General features: G+C 48.3%; 1 protein-coding gene across 1 annotated transcript in view; it reads right to left on the bottom strand.

Moving 5' to 3' along the window:
- TMEM132B (transmembrane protein 132B) overlaps positions 1-17,286 on the bottom strand; it is a 380,819-nt gene that overhangs the window by 105,089 nt on the left and 258,444 nt on the right. The window contains exon 4 of the mRNA XM_035099220.2: positions 14,199-14,385. Within this exon, the coding sequence (XP_034955111.1) occupies positions 14,199-14,385 (187 nt within the window). The remainder of the gene's footprint in view (positions 1-14,198; positions 14,386-17,286) is intronic.

Below are 17,286 nucleotides of genomic sequence, written 5' to 3'. Positions count from 1 at the left end.
AGGATATACAGGAAGCACTTCAAGCATGAAATGATGGGTGATTGTGTGCATTCCGTAGCTGGCAGCCAACATGCTGTTGTTAACACTTTGGTGGCTAACTTTATTGTTATGGTTGTTCCGCTGAGTTCCTTGTTAGGACTCAAAGTTACAAAAGGCCTTGAACCAGTGGATAGTGTTGTGCCAAGAACTCCTCCCACATTTATTCATCCTCTTACCATTCTCCATTAAATACTGGAGGGTGGAGTAGGGGAATTGCATTCAAGAATTATCAAAAGGGAGAGAGAATTTTAGAGAAATTTTCCAGGATCTGGTGCAGGGTTTTGTCGGGATGTTTTTGCTTCTTTTCAAGCTGGCCAAGTGTCCTCCCTTTCATTGCACAACAAATTATCACTAATGGACTGATGGGGTGCCACAGGGTTCTGCCTTGGGACCAGTCTTATTCAACATCTTTATCAATGACTTGGATGATGGGCTTGAGGGCATCCTGAGCAAGTTTGCAGATGACACCAAATTGGGAGGGGTGGCTAATACCCCAGAGGACAGGATCACACTTAAAAATGACCTTAACAGATTAGACAACTGGGCCAAAGCAAACAAGATGAATTTTAACAGGGAGAAATGTAAAGTACTACACTTGTGGGGGGGGATGAAAGGCACAAATACAGGGTGGGTGACACCTGGCTTGAGAGCAGTACATGTGAAAAGGATCTAGGAGTCTTGGTAGACCACAAACTTGACATGAGTCAACAGTGTGATGCAGCAGCTAAAAAAGCCAATGCAATTCTGGGCTGCATCAATAGGAGTATAGCATCTAGATCTAAGGAAGTAATAGTACCACTGTATTCTGCTCTGGTCAGACCTCACCTGGAGTATTGTGTCCAGTTCTGGGCACCACAGTTCAAGAAGGATACTGACAAGCTGGAACGTGTCCAGAGGAGGGCAACCAAAATGGTCAAACGATGCCTTATGAGGAACGACTGAGCTGGGTATGTTTAGCCTGGAGATGAGAAGGTTAAGGGGTGATATGATAGCCATGTTCAAATATACAGTATAAAAGGATGTCATATAGAGGAGGGAGAAAGGTTGTTTTCTGCTGCTCCAGAGAAGCGGACATGGAGCAATGGATTCAAACTACAAGAAAGAAGATTCCACCTAAACATTAGGAAGAACTTCCTGACAGTAAGAGCTGTTCGACAGTGGAATTTGCTACCAAGGAGTGTGGTGGAGTCTCCTTCTTTGGAGGTCGTTAAGCGGAGGTTTGACAGGCATATGTCAGGAATGCTTTGATGGTGTTTCCTGTTTGGCAGCGGGTTGGACTGGATGGCCCTTGTGGTCTCTTCCAACTCTATGATTCTATGACTGCGCTCTGCACACCTCCCTCGGCACTTCACTTTCTGTAAAAAACCCCTGACATCCTCCCCTGGCTTACAGAATTAACTTATTTAGGAGCAGCAAAATAAGCAGGGCCTAGAATCTCTCCAACCTCTTCATGGATCACTGCCTTGTTGTGGTGAAGGGGCTTGAATAACTCCAAGAAGGGGCTTGAATAACTCCATGAAACTATGAGCTATGCCGTGCAGGGACACCAAAGATGAACAGGTCATAGCTGAGAGTTTAGACTAAATGTGATCCACCTGGAGAAGGAACTGGCAAACCATTCCAGTATTTTGCCAAGAAAACTCCATGGACATAAAAAAGGAGAAGCTTGGAGAAGAAAGTGAGGCATGCTCTGGTTCATGGTGTCACGGAGAGTTGAATACGACTAAACAACAAACAACAAACAGAATCTCTCTGAAACAAGGTCAAGAAGCAAACATGAGGGTGTTCACTGACCAGCTAGGTAGGCAGGGATCCAAAAATCAGGGAGCTGGTGCGAAAGCATCAGTCTTGCACTCTGTGCCTGGAATGAAAGACTTTGAAACCTGAGACCCACCTTGAGGACACAGCTGCAGGCCATCTGGGTTGCCTCCGGGTTTGTAAGGTGCAGCTTACTATGAGTACGCCTTAACACCTGAAGAGTCCTTGTTGCTTAGGCAGATGCTCTAGGGTCTGGCAGCCAACTGATCCCACCCCTTTATGTGGTTGTGCTCTCTAGCACTCGCTGACTGCTCAGATTCAACTTCTGAGGTCCCATCTGCACTATATATTTAAACAGTAATGGGTTCCCCCAAAGAACCCCGGAAGCTGCCGTTCCTTAATTTCAATGGGTTTACTGTACTCTACCTTAGACCACCACATCCACACCATACATTTAAAGCACTTAGATACCAATTTAAACATGGCTTCCCCAAACTGGTTTAACAATCAATCCCTCTTCACAGGGAACTATGGGAATAGTAGCTCTGTGAGGGGACTAGGGAGGTATCACTGTTTAAATATGAAGCTGCTTTAAATGGTATAGTATACTTGGGGCCTGATTCCATGATTGCCATGGTTCCTAAATGCCCCAGATCCCACTGCTCTTCCTTATGGTCCCTTGATGTGGGCTGTTCCTCTATCATGTTTACCTTGGGGCAGCAGTGCAAATTTGAATAAAATAGGGGGGGGGCTCAATTAAGCCCTGCCCTGCTTAATCGGTTACACATCACTTGAATGGCAATGCCCATCAACTTTGGGGGGGGGGCAACCCCCTTAAATATTTTATTGGGGGATGAAGCCCCCTCAGCCCCTAGAAGTTGGCCCCTATGCCTTGGGGAGCTCCAGGTGGTTTTCTGAAGAGTATTCCTCCAGACACCGGGTATGCAATCTGCTTTCCTGCAAGCTGTTGGTTTTCTTGAAAGCCTTTCTGAAGCTGTGCCTGACTGTTACAAGCACGTTGGTCGTCCTCATTTAGACAGCAAGGGCCATTGGGTGCCAACTGTTTAGGGGACAATTTCCTGGCACAACAACCCAAGCGCCAGATGAAAATGTCAGTTGCCACACGCCCAGGGAACTTTTCTTTTTCCTTGGCAGCAAAATGTCTCTCATAATTGATTCTTTTCAACATCTGGTGTGCAGATCAACATGGGCAGCTAACAGTCCAAGAATGGAAGGGCGATTCATTTTCATTGCGACTTAATAAAATAAGCAAGTGAGGCGGGGGATGCAGGGTGTCAGAAACACTTTAAAAAATAGTTATTCCTCCACTCATCTTAAGGGGAAAGGAAGCCGTTGGGTGCAGTATGGATTATTACTTAGCCAAAGGACTTGTCTTTCAGCATCACAGGGAAGATAATTAAATGTGTAGATAATAACCCCAATTTCCAGACCTAGGAACTCATAAAGGATGCCAGGTTCTCTCTCCCCCAATGATATCCATGCTCAGAATGTGTCATCCTATGGCTCGTTTTGTGAATAGAAACCCAGTGGAACAAATGTCTCATTGCTTGGGTCAATGGGCCTGCAGGACACTTTCGCAGCACTGTTCATATGGCACTGTTGCACATGCTTTCCCTTTTAACAATCTTGGCACAAAACTTCTTTCTGCAGTGCGTTCTGGGAAACTAGAGACCCATGCATCTTGGTGGCTGTCGAAGGAGATGCATATCCCACAATCTGCTCCTTCTGGGGTAGTTTGTCCTTCTTTGGTTCTCACCCTGCACTCAGCTCTCACCTGGCGCTCCTAGAAGCTGCCAGCATGTGACAGTGGCCACGCCCTGGGAACGGCTTCAGCTGGACAACTAAACCAGGAGAGGGTAGCCAATGGGTCTCAAACCCTCAGTGAGTTAGGGGACTTCCCTTGCATGTGAAGACAGGCTTCAACGGGTTGAGCAGAAGAGACCAAGAGTGGGTCCAAAGGTCAAAATGGCAATTTCTGCAGGTGTTGCAGAGGAAGTGAGGGGCAGGTGGAGCTTGTTCAGAGAAGAAAAGGTCAGGAAGAAACAATACACTAATATGGAGTGGAGTCCCAAGGTGGTTGGATGGCGCCTTGTACGCCTCCTTCCAGAAACTCCTGCAGCCAAGCTGGTGCCAAACATATTGCTCTGCTTTCCTTTGGACCTCATCGGTGAGGCTGAGAGGGCAGTCTTGACATCTGGGCATCTCCAGACACATTGCCCAGGCTTGCACCCTGGAGAGGTCAATTCAGTGCTGCTAATGCAGCAGCTTGACTTCACCCCCAGAAGCTCACTCCATTGTCTCTCGAGACAGATGGATACCAACAATTAATTCAGTGGAAGCTGGTCCATAAGGACAAAGCAGGCTCTGCCCCACCAAACTCTGCTGATTTCTTACTTGTGACTAACTGGGGGTTTAGCTCTGCCTGTACCTGGCTCTGGCTCCATCGGCTTTCGGCTCTGGCTCTACCTACTCTTGGCCTCCCTGCCTTCCTCCCCACCAGTCCCAATGGACACTGGTCTCTACTGTATAGGAACCCGCAAGCTTGTCTTCAAGACAGAGGCAGCAAACCCAAGGCCCTCCTTGTCCCACACTCAAAAACTTTTGTTATTATTTATTTAAACTCTTTGCCGCTCCTCAAAAAAATTGCAGGTGTTGCCCCTGAAAGAGAATGTGGCAATCCCATTCTAAATTGGCTTTATGCAAAATCCACAGACCAATGAAGGATGCAGTTCATCCCTCTGCTGTTCTCTAAGACAGGTTGCCATTCTTACCAAATCCATTTTGTCTTCCCTCAGAATTCCTCAGGTGTTCTGCCTGAGGGTGAGAAGCAAGAGTCACTTTGAATTTTGCTTGAGGCAAAAGCAGAGCAGTAGACAATTGGCAGTAGACCAGGTTACCAGTCATTCTTGTTTAACAATAGGGACAACAAAAGCATTTCCTTTCCACCTCCACCCACCCTAGCCTCCAAATTCCAGGCCCAATTCAAGGTATTACTACAAGCATATAAAGCCCTAAACAGCTACTAAATGAGTGTCTTTCCCAGCATCCACCATCTCAAACTCTGATCAGCAGGTGAGGTCTTCTTGGTGGTGTCACTCAGGGCCATCTCTAGGCCTGGGCTCAGTGGCGCAATGCGCCAGGGCGCCTGGCCACCAGGGGGCGCTGATGCGCCAGACAGCTGACGTTTTAGAAGAACCGATGCCATCTTAAGCATATCCGCCGCGGCGGACGGAGAAGGCGGCTGGACCCAGCCAAGGGTGCCTGCCAAGATGGAGGAGCAGCGGCGGCAAGAGACAACAAGCCATGGACGAGGCGGCAGGAGAAGGCAGTGAGGATGTTTGGAAGCGAAGGACTCCCCCCGTCCTCGGCCGGCCCAGCCAAGCCTGCCCCTTCCGGGGCCTCGCCCACCTTCCCCACCCGGCAAAGCGCAACGGGCAAAAGTATCCTGGGGGAGGGGTGGCAGAGTTAATTCCCCGCTCGCCGCCTACAGGCGCCAAAAACGCTCCGAGCCAGAGTTGTAGGGTGAGAGAAACTTTCCCGGCTCAATCCCCTTCCTAAAAAAAGGTCAACAACTCTGGAAAATGGGGGGGGGGGGCGCCAGAGGGATCTTCGCACCACGGCGCCGGATATGCTTAAGACGGCCCTGGTGTCACTGTTGGAAGCTCCCTGGTTTTCATTGATCCATAACCAGGTCTTTTCAGTGGCAGGTCCCCATTTGTGGAATACCCTGCCTGGTGAGGTGTGTCTGCCTCCATAATTATTAACTTTCAGGAGGGATTTGGAAACCTTCCTATTTGCACAGGCATTTGATAGTTGAAAGACACTGTTGCTGGTAACCCTAAGATCAGGCATCCCCAAACTGCGACCTTCCAGATGTTTTGGCCTGCAACTCCCATGATCCCTAGCTAACAGGACCAGTGGTCGGGGAAGATGGGAATTGTAGTCCAAAACATCTGGAGGGCCGAAGTTTGGGGATGACTGCCTAAGATGAATGAATGAGAGAATGTTTTAAACTCTTTTTGGAAGGCTTTGTTTAAAGGGGTGGATTATTATGGATATCTTCACTGCCCTGAGCTCCTTTGGGAGAAACAGTGGAATCTAAATTGGAAGAGGAGGAGGATGGAAAAGAAGAAGAGGGAAGGGGAGGGGAGGGGAGGGAAGATTAGTTATCTATAGCAGGGGTGGCCAGCTCCCAAGAGACTGCGATCTACTCAGAGTTAAAAACTGGCAGTGATCAACCCCTTTTGGGGGGTACAGTTCAGCTTTTTTTTAGGAGGGAAAACCCTGTTTTTTGTGGTTCAGGTCAAAGTTGTTGAGCTTTTCTTAGGGGGGAGAGGAAAGCCCCATTTTGGGGGGATTCAGGTCACAGCTGTTAAGTTTTTTCAGGGAGGAGGAATGTTGAGTTTTTTAGGGGACCACAGACGTTCAGTGATCTACCAGTAGATCACGATCTACCTGTTGGGCGTGGCTGACCTATATTAACTCTGCATTTGTATATGAAGGCTATTCCAGAGTATGGTTCACAGGATGCAACAGGTAAGTGGTTCCACCCTCCAAAACACCATTTTGCATCTGGTTCTACCGCCACTCAACCACTATTTTGCATCTGTTACTATCATCTCCTCCCGATTTCCCTTTAGAGGCTGTAGAGAAGAAGGGGTTGAGTTTGCAGCTTATGTGTTGAAGACCGGAGGCTAAACATTGCTTGCAAAGCATTATTGGCCTAAGATGTACGTCTTTCAAATGTTGCAATGGAAAGATCCCACAGGCTTGTAGGCGAGCTTGGTTCCTCAATGCTAGTTGGGGGTGGGGTGGAATTGGTGAAGCAAAGGAGAATCCTCATGCAATGGGGGAAAGAGGACAGCAATCTCACCAAGGACAGATGGAGACAGGGCCGGCGCGTCCATTAAGGCGAACTAGGCAGCTGCCTAGGGCGCCAAAATGGAGGGGCGCTGGCCAGCCTGCCCGCCCGCCCATCGCCCCCCGGTGCTGCCTGGGGCCACCTCCACTGTGCCTCTCAGCTGTTGAGGGGCTTCAGGCCGCTCTCCGGAGGCGCACGGGGAGTGTGAGCCTGGGGCTGCCACGCCGCGCCGCGCCTCTCAGCTGTTCAGCGGAGGCGGCCCAAGGCCTGCGCTCCCCGCGCACCTCCCCGCGCACCTCCGGAGAGCGGCCTGAAGCCGCTGAGTTCAGTACCCCTGATGGCCACCCAACCCGGGCCTAGGAACAGCCCTGGAGGCGGGCCTACCCCTCCAGCAGCTAGCATGCCGAGATCAATCTCCAGAGGAAGCAGAGGAAGGCCGCGCCAGAAACAGGGAAGGCCGCTAGCTGACAAGGTAAAGAGACTGCTTTTTACCCCTTCCCCTCACCAACAAAGGAACTCTCTTTTTATTTTATTTTTATTTTTTATTTATTTTTTACTCTTCTTTATTTTTTATTTTTTTACTCTTCTTTATTTTTTATTTTTTTACTCTTCTTTGTTTTATTTTTTTCTCTTCTTTATTTTTTTTCTCTTTTTTCTATTTTTTATCTTTATTTATTTTTTATTTTATTTATTTTTCATTCCACTTTTATTTTTGTAAAAAAAGGTCAACTCTGGGAAATTGGGGGGGGGGTATTTAAAAGCGATTTAAGGTTCGCCTTGGCCTGTGTGGTGGGTGGATATCAGGGCTCCAATAAATAAACAAAAATAGACCCAATAAGTCTGTTCACAACTGCTCTACATCACACATGTTTATCAGCACAACTGTGTCTTATTCACACTTTACATTTCTAGGTGTCCACACTTTTATGAAAAGACTCCAGTTTGCAGTCCAGGCTTCTTCTTTAAGTTTATGTTATGTAAGATACAGCATCCCCCCAGCAACAGCAGCAACAGAATAGGACCGGCTGAAGCAATATTACCCATCTTCACCATGAGAATGAAACCCTCAGTGACCCAGATTGTATCCAAGCAACCAGGAACTTTGCCAGTCTGATGAACAAGACTTGCTACACATTTCCCCCTTATTCTTTTTTGGAGGACTGTTTTCATCAAAAGGCCAACGCACAGGGGAAACCATGATTGAAATAAGAATAATATTTATATTTCTGCTGCTGTTGTCTAGAGCAGTGTTTCTCAACCAGTGTGCCTCCAGATGTTTTGGGACTACAACTCCCATCATTCCTGACCACTGGTCTTGCTAGCTAGGGATGATGGGAGTTGTAGTCCCAAAACACACACACTGGTTGAGAAACACTGGTCTAGAGTTGGAATGGAAGTTTTGGAAGAAATGCAACCATAATCCTTCTCCTCATTTGACCCTTAACCTTTTACTTGTCAACTTAACCATATTGAGCCTTTATAGCAAATTTAATGACAACTTGCGGAAGCAAGTTTCATAGCTTAACTATATGCTGCACGATGAAGGATTTTCTTCTATCTGTCCTGAAATCTCCCAACATTCAGCTTCAGCAGGTTGCGAGAGTCTGGAACAGACCAATACCACGCTAATCTGACTCAGCAGAAGACACGCCCTTATTTAATTTAGCTCTTTATTCAGAACCATGAGGACTAGCATTTACTTCATCTTTGGGAGAAGGTTCATAACTCAGCGATGGAGTGCATGCTTTGCAAGTAAAAGGTCCCAGGCTGAATCCCCGGCATCTCCACTAAACAACAAAGCAATGTATAATTTGTGGCATGTGTGGGATGAAGTGGGAGTCAGAATTCAGGTGACATGCAGGACTTGCACATCCCTAGACTGAATGGACTGAACTATGGAATTCTGGGAGAGTACATGCCAAATCTCTTCTGAAAAAGGATTTCGCAGCATAGATCTGCAGGCACTAAATGCTCACCTTCTAGTCGAAGGTAAAGGTAAAGGGGCCCCTGACCATCAGGTCCAGTCATGTCCAACTCTGGGGTTGCGGCGCTCATCTCGCTCTATAGGCCGAGGGAGCCAGCGGTTGTCTGCAGAAAGCTTCCGGGTCATGTGGCCAGCATGACAAAGCCACTTCTGGCGAACCAGAGCAGCACATGGAAACGCCGTTTACCTTCCCGCCCTATTTATCTACTTGCACTTTGATGTGCTTTCGAACTGCTAGGTTGGCAGGAGCTGGGACCAAGCAATGGGAGCTCACCCCATTGCAGGGATTCGAACCGCCGACCTTCTGATCAGCAAGCCCTAGGCTTAGTGGTTTAACCCACAGCGCCACCTAGTCGAAGGTAGTCTTCTGAAATGCGGGGGGAGGGGGCACAACTAGCAGCACTCCTCCACATGATCCCAGTGACTAAGATGGGATTTAAGGGCTTAGGTGGTCCTGAAGGTATCCTGACCCCAAGTTGTTTAGGACTTTGTACAGTAATACAAGCACCTTGAACCTAGCTCAGTAATAGATGGGCAACCCATGTAGGAATAAGGCTGCTGGACATTTTGTCCAGCTTTCAGTGTCTATGAAAGATTACAGAGCCACCCAGAGCTTATCGTGCAAGAGCAGAAGATGTGATGTTCTCCCAATTGCTTTTCTCTCACCCTTCCTCTTGTCCCTTTTGCTGGAGATAAGCTACACTCCAGAGAACACGACGTGATTTACAGCTACAAAATGAACTATCCTCATTGTCACCATCTGATATAAGGGGCCAATTTCCAACTCAGTTAATGTGAGTGTTTGGCAGACTGCCAATGGGGGGGGGAGGATCTTGGATTGAAGCCAAAATTAGCCCTACTCAGAGTAGACACATTGAAAATAATGGACACGATGAACTTAGGCCCATTAATTTTCATAGGTTTACTGTACTCTACCTTAGACCACATTCACATCATACATTTAAAGCACCAAGATACCACTTTAAACATCCATGGCTTCCCCAGAGGATTCTGGGAACTGTAGTTTGCTTAGGGTGCTGAGAGTTGTTAGGAGATCCCTGTAGACCTCACTGAGCTACAATTCCCAAATTGGTCTAACAATCAATCCTTCCTCTCAGGGAACTCTGAGAATTGTAGCTCTGTGAGGGTAATCATAATCAATCATCAAACGCAGCAGCAACACTTTGAATTGTGTTCAGAAACATAATGGGAGCCAATGTAGGTCTTTCAGCACTGGTGTTATGTGGTCCCAGCAGCCATTCCCAGTCAACAGTCTAGCTGCCACATTCTGCAATAGTTGTAGTTTCCAAGTCACCTTCAAAGGTAGCCCCACATACACCGCATTGCAGTAGTCCAAGCAGGAGATAACCAGCACATGTACCACTCTGGTGTGAGTGCCCAGGCAGGTAGGATCTCAGCCAGCAAACCAGACGGAGCTGGTAGACAGCTGCCCTGGAGACAGAACTGACCTGTGCCTTTATGGACAGCTGTGAGTCCAGAATGACTCCCAGGCTGCACACCTGGTCCTTCAAGGGCACAGTTGCCCCATTCAGGAACAGGGAGTCCCCCATACCTGCCCACCCTCTGCCCCCCACAAACAGTACTTCTGTTCGTCAATTCAATCTCAATTCGTTAGCTGCCATCCATCCCCCAACCACCTCCAGACCCTCTCACGGGACATTCACCACCATCACTGGTTCTGATTTAGATGAGAGGTAAGAGTTTGGGACATTTCTTAACAACTCCCAGCATCTTCAACAAACTACAGCTCCCAGCATGGTCACCTGCCTCTGAATGCGGGTTGCTGGGAATCACAATTGGGAAGAGTGCTGTTGCATTCAGGTCCTGCTTGCAGGCTTCCAACAGGCACCTGGCTGGGCCACGGTAGGAACAGAGATCTGGACTGGATGGGCATTTGGCCTGATCCTGCAGGGCTCTTCTTATGTTCTCATGGTGCAGTAACATTCTGCTCCTGCATCTGGTGGGATGCAGCCCAGGCTCCCCGCCTGCTGTGCTAACAAACACTCCAGGTTGGCAAACATGAGGAAAGATACGCAAACACAAGATGTTGCTCCTCACCAGGGCTGCCTCGCTCAACTTCTCATTGCCTAAGGCTACCGACTCAAGCAGGCTTGTGAGCAGAAGGAACTGAGCCATATCTGGGAAGCAGCAATTTGTCAAGAAACACTAGAACTGAGAAGTGAAGTCTTATCAGCTGTAACAAACTTCAGGCCTGGGGACCAGTGGCAGCCCCCAGAGTGAATGGGGGGACGGGGACTGAACAGCCAACCTTGGCCTGTTCTCAGCCAGTCCCCATCTGCCGGTTTTCTTGCCTAGCAACTGGTCCAGGGGGTAGCACTGGCTGTCACCTTCCTTAGACCCAAGGTTGTATTCATAGAACTCAACAGGAAGGAGGATAAAGATAAAACTAGTTAACTGTGTGACATTGGCTTTTGCTTCACCTACTGTTGGCCTCCTGGCCTTCTGCCCTACCATTGCCAATGGGCACCGGTCACCACTGCTGGAGGCTGGATGCAGCCCTCCAAGCCCCTAGTTCTTGAGACCAGCTCCAGCTACACACCTTCTCCCCAGTCAACCCCCCCCAACTGCATCAACCTTGCTTTGCACCATCTTTAACTCTATTTGCTTAGCTGGAATGTTTCCTTGAACTTAGATAATGCCTCTCATTTGCCTAAATGGGAACTTTCAGCCTAAACTACCTCTCAAGGTTGTTATGAGAATGCTAGGGAGAGTCATGTATGCCACCTTGAGCTCCTTCGGGAAAAGGTGGATGTATTATTTGATAATGAAATAATTACCTAATGTGACAAATAAATCCTGTATGTTATCATTCCTCCCCAAGGACGTGCTCTATGGGGAGCTGGCTTCAGCCACCACACCCATTGGCAGACCAACTCTGCGTTATAAAGATGACTGCAAACATGACATGAAGGTTGGCAACACCAACCCTGCTATGTAGGAATCCCTTGCAGATGACTGCAGTGCCTGGAGACAGGCAGTCACGTTGTTCATCCATACCAGTGATCAGAGGAGGAATGAATGCTGGGCCTCGGAGAAGCACAGATAGAAGAAACGCCATGGTGCATCTGCAGCAACACAACCGGATGCCTTCATCTGCCCTGGCTGCAACAAAACATGTCTTTCCTGTGTCGGTGTCTACAGCCACAGTGGGCGCTGCAACCTTCCAGCAGTTTGAATTCACTCCCAGAAGTGCACTCATCTCCATTGTCTCCCAAGACAGATGGATGCCAACAGCAGCAGCAAAATCATTCCTCTTCCTCCACAATGAGGTCATCCCAATGGTTTCATTGAATTCTGGGGTTGTCTGACTTTTAAAAGAGATGATCCCAGCTCAAAGACCCTATTGCCATCAGAGGGGTCCATCCCAGTATCAGGGCTTACTGGGACTTACTCTGAATTGTAACCAAGCCCAACTCCGACAATGATGCAAGTTCCCTAGTTGTGTCAAGGAGACAAGAGACATTTTAGAAGAAACACTGAAGAAGAGCTGTAGATTTTCTTGTTTGGGAGCCCAGAAACTTTGAGCAAAAGCCAACATCAAAAAGAGAAGCCAGGCTCTTCCCATATCCTATACATATTAGCTTGAGATGAGAATGTCTGTGAACATGTGCATTTTGCCCCCTCTTGGCACAAAAAAAATACAAAGCCAGGCTCTGCCTCTACCTGACATTAGCTCTGGCTCTGCCTCCTGTTTGGGCTCCCTGTGTTCTACCCTACCAGTCTCAATGGGCATTATAGAATCATAGGGTTGGAAGGGGCCACAAGGATCATCTTTTGCCCAACATGGGGCTCAAACCCATGACCCTGAGATTAGAAGTCCCATGCCCTACTGACTGCCCACCTTACCTTCCAAGTCCCAGACTGCAGAATCCGGGACCGGCAGCCGTGTGACACCGGATGTTGCGTCGACGTAACTTCCAGTGTCACTTTGCCCTTCTATGGGCACCAAAAATGGCCGCCGCCGGCTTCGAAAGTCACTTGTACTCATGTCAGGAAGTGCGTCAACGCAACTTCCGATGTCGCTCTGCCCATCTATGGGCACAAAAAATGGCTGCCAGTGACACCGGAAGTCGCGTCTATGCACTTCTGGACATGCGTAGATGCGACTTTTGAAGCCGGCGGCGGCCATTTTTTGTGCCCATAGAAGGGCAAATCGGAAAGAAAAAATGGCCGCCGGCAGGAGAAAATAACGGAGAAAAACGGGAGACAAAGTGATACGGGGGACCACCGGGAAAAGGTAAGTAAAAACGGGGGTTTCCCCGGGGAAAACGGGGTACTTGGCAGCTATGCTACCCACCCATTAGCGGATGAACAATCCAACACTGGGTGAACTCTGCTTCACAGCATCAGTCACCACTGCTTGAGTCCTGTCCCCATGTAGAACTGGGATGGACCAGACTTCAATGGGTCTGTCCATCCCTACTTCTGAGTAATAAGTACCAGGGGAACAAACTGTAGGTGCCCCTGCTTATGGAAGCATCCAGCTAACTATTCTGGATAACAGGATGTTGGTCTGATCCCATGGGCTCTTTTTACATGTACATATGGGACAGGGGCTAAAATAGAACTCCACTTTGTGTCCAGCAAGACCTTTGAATTTACTTCTTTTATTAAAAATACCACAAGACTGTGATGGAAGACTAGCAAATGCAAAGGTCTGGGAAGTGGAGAGAATTCAGGCCCTCCCCACCGATGGTTCACTTTCTTTGGTTTAGAAATAAAGTTTTCAGCATGAGCCAGCTAATTAATTTAAACGAAAATGCCACAGCTAATTGTAGCCTATCACCTCTGTGTGGATACATGGAGATTCCAGTAACACAATGGAAGGCAACAACTCCAGAGGAGCGATTATCATGTACTGGGCCCATAATCCCCAAAGGGTGTGTGTGTGTGGAATCACACAATAGACCAATGGTTTCCAAGGAGCTGTTACTAGTCATCAGGTAAATAAAAAATCTTATTGAAATGTAGTTTATGCATTGAGACCTTTCTACTGCAGATGCAAATTAGCAGATCCAGTTGCCTTGAACAAACATTGAGGATTCATAAGGCTGAACCCAAAGACTGCTGCTTTTCAGAAGCATTTTTGGCTTTGTCTGTCAAAAACCCACAATCTTTTCAACCAACTTTGGAACACCTCCAAAAATGTCACCTATTCACACCATTTTCTCTTCCCTTTCCCTCAAATGGGCTTGGTTTCCACACTTGGCTAAATCTGATTGCCTATGTATCATTGTGATGTCATCCCATTCAGCTGTGCGATTGCCTATTGGCTGGGATCATCCATGAAAGGGGGAGATGCAAATACCAGGAGGCAAAGAATGATGCCAAATGAAAAATAGATGACAATAAATGGGACCGGGAAAGGTGAGCATTCTAACAATCAAAGCATTTTTCAGGAAATATTTCTCTCCTTCCCCAATTCCCACATCTATAGAAACAGAATGAAACATGAAACAGAATAATATAACAAAGGAGGAGGTTGATTCTTACCATCGCAAGTGGAACAATTCCTGCAAAAGTCGCTTGGCTGACAAAGATCTCGGAGACCACCAGCTCGCTCACAGACTCATCTCGGGGGTATTCCACCTGCCAGGTGATTTGCTGGGCCCCCACCAGGCCACTACTGTTGTCTATCTCAAAATCCATCTGAAAGATCTCATAAGAAGAGACATTCACCCTGAAAAATTAAAAGGTGGTGTTACTGGGAATTTGAAATTAGATCTTTTTTTTAAACATATTACATAAATGTTTCATATTTGGACAGAAAAAGAAAGACTGAGATTCCTTAAATTGCTGCCCGGGGGAAGGGGGCTCTGGCAATCATATGAGAGCAGGGGTTGGCAAACTAAGGATCTGGATCAGGCCCAATTGCCTTCAGGATCCGGCCCATGGACAGTCCATGGATTGGCGTGGGGATTCTGTTCGTTCAGGCTGCACCATTTCCCCCCCTGCGCCATTCCATTTCCCCCCTCTCCCTCACACAAACCGCGGTTGCGCATCCTCCCTCCCTCCTGCTGGCTTCTCCCCGCCCTGCCTAGAGGAGGAAAGGGGTTGGACTGAGCTGGCTGAGTGCCATTTTCAGCAGCTCCTCTCCAGAGCCAGCCCTTTCATGCTGCTCATCTTCCCGCCCCCGCCGCCCTGGTGCTCCTCTGGGCCAGAGAGCGGAGTGGATGAGCTCACACTGCCTACCCACGAGAAGCAGCAGTGGTGGTGGTGGTGGCGGCGGCGGCAGCCCCTGGGAACGTAAGCACAGCAGCTAGCGGGGGTGGGGAGGAGGACTACTTGCCCCCCTCATCTCTTCTTCCAGCTCCCCACCCCCGGTTCCACTTCTCTGGCCCGCCACAAGGTCTGAGGGACAGTGGACTGGCCCATGGCTAAAAAAAAATTGCCGACCCCTGTATTAGAGGGCTTAGATATGCTCGTTGTTGTCAGACCACCTGAATCCGTCAACATGCCCCCTTCTCAGAAGAGTAGGCCTTCAAATTTTCTAATTGTTCCTATTTACTGGAGCCAGACAACAAGCTTTCTCCTAGGAGAACTCACAGGCAAATTTGGAGGAGGTCAAAAGGAGAATGACATTACTCACCCCTTTCACTCCAGCCACCTGTTTTTCATGGTGGTAGCTCCTTGCAACCCCCAGTGCTGGCCACCATCCCCACCTCAACCAAGCGTTCTCTGTGCAACATTATACAATGATGCACCACAGTCATCCCTGACAATTGCCCAGAGAGAAGCTGGGGCTGATAGGAGCTGGAAATCCAGCCATATTTGGATGGCCACAGGTTCCTTGTCACTGCCCAAGGCCAATAAACTTGCTACATTATGCCCAGTGATAATGTCCAAGGTAGAATTCTGAGCACCAGAATCCCTAGGAAACACAGTTTTCCAGAGCTCCTGAGGGTTTGGAAGGTATGGTATGACAGTATAACTAAAAAAAGCAATACTGGGTGATTAATACCGCTGTGGGTTAAACCACTGAGCCTAGGGCTTGCTGATCAGAAGGTCGGCGGTTCGAATCCCTGTGACGGGGTGAGCTCCCGTTGCTCGGTCCCAGCTCCTGCCAACCTAGCAGTTCGAAAGCACGTCAAAAATGCAAGTAGATAAATAGGAACCGCTACAGCCGGAAGGTAATCAGCCCTGAGTGCTCACTGGAAGGACCGATCCTGAAGCTGAGGCTCCAATACTTTGGCCACCTCATGAGAAGAGAAGACTCCCTGGAAAAGACGCTGATGTTGGGAAAGATTGAGGGCACTAGGAGAAGGGGACGACAGAGGATGAGATGGTTGGACAGTGTTCTCGAAGCTACGAACATGAGTTTGACTAAACTGCGGGAGGCAGTGGAAGACAGGAGTGCCTGGCGTGTTATGGTCCATGGGGTCACGAAGAGTCGGACACGACTAAATGACTAAACAACAACAACAACAACAGCCGGAAGGTAATCGGCGTTTCCGTGTGCTGCTCTGGTTCGCCAGAAGCGGCTTAGTCATGCTAGCCACATGACCTGGAAGCTATACGCCGGCTCCCTCGGCCAATAATGCGAGATGAGCGTGCAACCCCAAAGTCAGTCACAACTGGACCTAATGGTCAGGGGTCCCTTTACCTTTACCTAGCATAACCTTGGGGTCTCAATTTTCAGTGGTGCCCCTGCGGTGTCTCTGAGGCTCCATGCCGAGTTGCACAGAAGATGTTGGGAGCTTCAGACCCATAGCATCTGAAGAGCCACAGGCTGTGCTCCATTAGTTCAACCTATGCACCTTGGAGCAATCTTTGCAAGAGTCGGCATCCATATGCATCCTTATTTTGCACTTATAGGGGATGCCTAGCTGTGCTAGTTTACGTATCTTTCTCCCAACTGGATTCCCTCCAAATTTTATTAGAGTTCACCAGGGATGATGGGAGTTGGGGGGAAAGGCTTGGAATAGCTAGAGTGTGTAATAGGCAGGAAACTGTGGTCCTCTAAGTGCTGTTGGACCACAACTCCCATCTTCCCCAGCCAGCATAGCTAATGGTCAAGGATGATGGGAATTGGGGTCCAACAAAATCTGGAGGGCACCACCTTATCTTTCCCTACCATGGGATACTAAAGGGAGTAGGACATGACGATGTTTTAGAAGGCAAGCTTTTTGTATAATCCTCATGCTGGGGGCAGGTCTGACTCTAGTTGAGGAAAAGGGTGAAGGCTGCACACTTCCAACGAAGGCAGCTTTAAAGTTAAGGACTGGTGATGCCCTTCTTTCCTTTCCTCTGCAGATAATTTGCATACACCAAGCAGGGCAGGCATTTGCAAAAAAGAAAAAGAAAAAAAAGCAACGCAAGGTGCTTGTGTCGTCTTAATCTCCTTTTTTTTAGTGGCGCTGCAGAAACAGCTGTACTCACCTGTCAGAGCAGTTCTGTTCTAATTAGGTTTCATGTCTGAGACTACACACACACACACACACACACACACACACACACACACACCAGAGAAAATGTCTTACAAAGTGAGCTCACCAACCACTGGAAATGCTTTACACGTTGGCAGTCATTGAGCCCTCTGAACAGATTGTGACACTTCTGCCACTCCTTGAGCGCTCGATTT

Source organism: Zootoca vivipara, chromosome 17 (assembly GCF_963506605.1).
Source record: "Zootoca vivipara chromosome 17, rZooViv1.1, whole genome shotgun sequence".
In the NCBI taxonomy this organism is placed as follows: Eukaryota; Metazoa; Chordata; class Lepidosauria; order Squamata; family Lacertidae; genus Zootoca; species Zootoca vivipara.
Note: the sequence above shows the minus strand (reverse complement) of the source record. Positions and strands in the feature narration are given on the sequence as shown.